The 4,941-nt window shown below is 36.2% G+C and overlaps 1 protein-coding gene across 2 annotated transcripts in view; it reads left to right on the top strand.

Annotated features, from left to right (window-relative positions):
• amot (angiomotin) overlaps positions 1-3,916 on the top strand; it is a 20,386-nt gene extending 16,470 nt beyond the window's left edge. For both annotated transcript variants that reach the window (XM_024265051.2, XM_024265059.1), the window contains 3 exons: positions 1,818-2,056; positions 2,158-2,403; positions 2,957-3,916. In XM_024265051.2, the coding sequence (XP_024120819.1) occupies positions 1,818-2,056; positions 2,158-2,403; positions 2,957-3,096 (625 nt within the window). In that variant the 3' untranslated portion in view covers positions 3,097-3,916. The remainder of the gene's footprint in view (positions 1-1,817; positions 2,057-2,157; positions 2,404-2,956) is intronic.
• Positions 3,917-4,941: the final 1,025 nt, after the last annotated feature.

Genomic DNA, 4,941 nt, shown 5'->3' on the forward strand with positions numbered 1-4,941 from the left:
TATTAGAAATCCAACGAGGAAAGCAATCATTACTTTATTTTATGACAGGGACCCACATTAATTTGGTATTTTCATTCAAAAAAATGTTAATTTGTTTGTTGACAAATTGTATTCTTCTTGTTTTCATGAAATTACACCTAAAACTTTAATTCTGTTTTAAAAAAAGTTTATTAAACATTTTTGGGCTTTCCACAGAAAAATGAATCCCATTTTTCCAGACGGCATTTTCTTTTTTTTTTGCATGATTTTATGTCTAGTGTGTGAATAAAATACAATATGGAAAAATGACAAAATAAAGATAGTGTCACATAGGAGAGGTTGTGCTGATTAAAATGATACCAAATTGGCAAATGTTGATGTTTGTTAAAACCTTGTGGGTTTCTAGATGAAAATCCTGTTTTGGGTGATTTTTTTTTTTTTTTACATGTTCTTGTAGCATTTTTCTGCCGATAGTGACATATAATGAAGCTTAAAGTTGCATTTCTGAGTATTTCTGAATTTTAATGAACTACTGTCACTCTGGAGAAACTATGTCCTACAAGAAGACATGTTTTTTTACTTTTGCTAAAAAGGACTTATTGAACAACTACTGTTAATATTTTGAAAATAGATCATAAGATGATCAGAGTGGGACGTAAGTAGATCAGTACTTCTTCCTCACAATACTGAAATATTGTTCTAGTCTCGTTTGTCATGCGGGGATTTATCAAGCAGAAGAATGAGCGAACGGACAGCTACACCCTTGATCAAAACCTGTTGGACTTTCTCCACGTTTGGATCAAGGCTTGTTAAGAGTCCCTGAGCTCCCAGCTACTCCCATTTCTAGATGTGATTCATACTTCCTGTTTGTGTGGATCCTGCTTTTTACAGAAATATTGTTGGGAAGTCTTCTGCTGTACTGACAGATGAGGAAGGAAGATTGCTCTTTGAATGACCTCAGAATTATAAATCAGACCATCTTTTGATCTATTTTAAAATAGTTTCCAGTGGTCTTTTAATTCTGATTGTGTCCTTTTTAGCCAACATGTAATAAAACAGTTGTTTTCTACAACATAGTTTATCCAGTGGGATTTAAACAAGTCTGTATCTTGTATTGGTTTGGCCTCAACATGAACCCACATCACGAGGACATCTGTGGTATTTAAAGATCTAGTTGTGCCAATTTTAGTTTACATAATGTGTGAAAGGTCAGATTGAATTATGTCACCAAACCTCAAACTTTCTAAAACTAGACAAAAAGAAGAGACAAACAAGCACAAATGTTGGCTCTACTAAGATCATAATTTGACAATAACATCTGGTTTTGTTCATTTTAGGTAAAAATAATGAAAGTGTGTTTAAATGTACAATCGTCTTTAATATAAAGTTTAGCCACTAAAGGAACCTTTTTCCTTGTATTTAACCTATAAGTGTGTTTGTTTCTTCATTGGAGCATAAATAAATTTTAAATTGTAATCAATCTGGAAATCAAAAGGTTGCAGTTGGTTTACAGAAAGTCTAATTTTCCTTAGATCCTGACAGGAAATTATGTCATTCAGTTTCCTAAATATTATCTGTCACTTTTTAAAATCTTCTTTGATAAAATGCAACTTAAAAGTAAAGTCACACTATATGTCCATGTATGATGCAGATGCGAGTTTATATGATTGCACAACATTGTTTATAGTTTTTTTTTAATATTTGCTCATCTCAACTGAGTTTTTTAATCAATTTCAAAATTAAAAATATAAAAGTTTCACTTTATAAGTCTGGCTGCAACTATATATTTCTATCTAATACTTATTCCCCCCCCCCCCCTCTTTTTACCCCCGTTCCAGAATAAAGAATCTCCATGCTCAGATCATTGAGAAGGATGCCATGATCAAGGTTCTGCACCAGCGCTCCAGGAAAGAGCCCAACAAGTCCGACGCCCCGTCCGCCATGAGGCCCTCCAAGTCCCTCATGTCCATCTCTAACACGGGCTCTGGCGGCTCGGGCCTGCTCTCCCACAGCCTGGGACTCAGCAGCTCCCCCATCACTGAAGAACGCAAGGACACCAGCTGGAAAGGCAGTTTGGGTCAGAACCGACCGTTACTTAAAGCTTACCCTGATTTGACCACGTACAGTTGGCAAAATCACGCGTTTCATTCTCTAAAGGAACTTCTCTGTGGTCCTCAGGCGTCCTGCTGGGTCCGGAGTGCCGCACAGAGTCCCTGAGGACAGAGTCCATCTCCTCGTCGCCCTCCCCGGTTCTGTCTGGAACTCCGATGACAGCCGGCCACTCCAAGACGGGCAGCAGGGACAGCTGCACGCAGACCGACAAGGGTCAGGACGCCAGCAAGCCCAACACGGCAATCCAGAGCATGACCCTGCCAGCCCGCCTGTCCAGCCCCAGCCCAGTTTACATACCCGACCGCTTAGCGGGTCAGTACGGAACCATCACCGCCACCTGTCTGTCTGAGCCACACACAGGCTGTTTTTTGGCACATATTTTAATATGAACTCATAAATCCCTGCAAAGCCAACTATGCTGGTCCGTCTGCATTGATGCAAAAAAGAATTAATCAATCAATTAATCAATCAGTCGTAATGTTTTACTTTATCTTCACACAGGAGTTCTGTTTCCACATGTCAAATTTGTGGCAAAAAGTCGAAGAAACAGGAAGCAGATCCAAGTTTCACAATAAAAAGTTTTCTCTTTTTTTGTACCTTTTTAATCTAAGGTTTTATCTATTATTTTTTTAATTTGAGAATTGCAGTGTTAAAAGATCAACGTTTTGATAGTACAGAAAACAAAAGTTCAGTCACTGAAAAATAAGCTCAAACAGAATCAATGTGGGAAAATGACAGAGGAACTTCTATCATGTTGTAATCTTATATATTCATCTAATAATTTCAAAATAATTGTCTGATTCACTTTAAAAATCTGCTTTCAGAATAATTGTGTATCATTCCTCTTGTTTTCATCTTCATCCAGACGTACCGGTGTTCCACAGCAGCACTCTGGAGCGGCGGTTCCCCGTCCAATCCCACCCTCAGCAACAAGCTCCTCCCCCTCCTCCGGCTCCCTCCACCCAGCAGGAAGTAGACACAGACATGGTGGAGATCCTCATCTGACGCCGCAGTCCCGGGGACTGAATATTATGCAAAACGATTCCACGCCACGTTCATGACAAACGCAGAAACTCCATCAATGTTGTTTTTCATGACCTTTGTTTACATGTTTACTCATTCTTTGGTCCTATAGAAAACAGCGTAGCAGTACATGACAGGTGCAGGTGTTTGGTTTAGACGCAGTGTTTGCAAATCTGCTAACTTGAATACGTTAGTTTATAGCTTGTTTCAGTATTTTTGTACAGACATTTTCCTTAATGTCCTTTATGTGCTTAAATCTTTCTACAAAACTCAAACAATACTTCATAAATGTTGAGCTTTGTACATTTTAGGTGAAGGATTTCTTTTTTTTTTTTTGTAATTTTTCTGGTTGTGTTTTCAGGTCCTTATTCCGTCGCTGTAACCATAGCGACAGTTTCATACATTTACTTTGTAGTTCAACGTCAATGAAAGCAGATTTTCATGAAGTAAACCGTTTTTATCAGGAGGTTTATGCATCTTAACGTTTCTGGACCAAATGTTTCTGCAACCATATGTAGCATTTACTGCACAACTTCAGTCTTTTGTCTTTAAGGAGTCATGTTTTTGACATTTTTACTATCTTAACTTTAGTTGGACGTGGTACTTGGGCGAAATGAGTCAAAATCTAACATGTAAATAGTGTTTTTACTAACTGCAGCTCCTCTTATTGGTAATTTCCATCTTTATAGGTATTAAAAAAACAAATTCAATTGTAAATTCAATGGCATCTTATCCCTATACAGCTTGTTGTTTATTGTATCATATGTGAAGCATTTCATAAATAAAAATACTGGAGAAAACACTCGATTTGTCTTTGTGGTTTTTAACTAACGCGGTTTATTAGCTAAACGTGAAACAAGACCGTCAGATAAAAGCTGTTTACTTCTTAAAAAATGTACATTTTATGTTTTATTAACTCTTTATACATGAGTATTATTTTACAATAACTTTTATACTTTGTAGGCTTAATCAATTCTTCTTTTTAGGTAAGTCCCGCCTTCTCATACGTGGCTTTTTTTGATTGGCCCTTGAGAAACAAAGGGAGGGGTTTGTAAACTTTAGGGTCTGAATTAATTTCTGTTCCTACAATTCAACCAGATCGATCTGTCTGAGGCAAGTTTTTATCGAATTGACATATAAAATAAAAAAATCGTTAAATTTGATAAATCGATATTGGAAAATACCATTTGAATTGAGACATTTCTTTTACTATAATGTGAAAACAACATTATGCAGCAGAAAAAAGGCAAACACAAAACAGGATTTTGAAAAGACGTGTAGAATGTTTTAACAATGTTAAGTTTCTCTTATTTTGAAGTGGAAAAACAACCGAAGGCTCTACTTAATGAAATTAAAATGTAAATGGATTTGACATTTATTCTTGTTAACTTGTTTGTAAAAATATTTAATTTATTCTTTACTGTCTTGCAAGAAATCTGTAAAACTTCTCCTGCACTGTTCAGTGGGATCTATCTGAGTCACACTGGTTAAGTTTTGGGTGAACACATCCTGGATCAATTTTACGTCAGTGAATCGATCGTTCAAAATGAACCAATATGATTTAACCACAAATTATGAAATAAAACAAATCATTACAGCTCTAGTGATCATGAAAGGAAGACATTTTTTTGTGAAGCTATTTCCCTGCGTCTCCCTTCTCCTCTTCTATGGAAGTTTTTTAGTTCCATCAGACTCTGATTTTTTTTCCCCCCTGAATTTTTATTCTGAATTTTATAACCTCTGAATTTTTATTCTGAATTTTTTAAACCTCTGATTTTTTTTCTGAATTTTTTTAACCTCTGAATTTTTATTCTGAATTTTTTTAAC

Source organism: Oryzias melastigma, linkage group LG14, assembly GCF_002922805.2.
Source record: "Oryzias melastigma strain HK-1 linkage group LG14, ASM292280v2, whole genome shotgun sequence".
Lineage (NCBI taxonomy): Eukaryota > Metazoa > Chordata > Actinopteri > Beloniformes > Adrianichthyidae > Oryzias > Oryzias melastigma.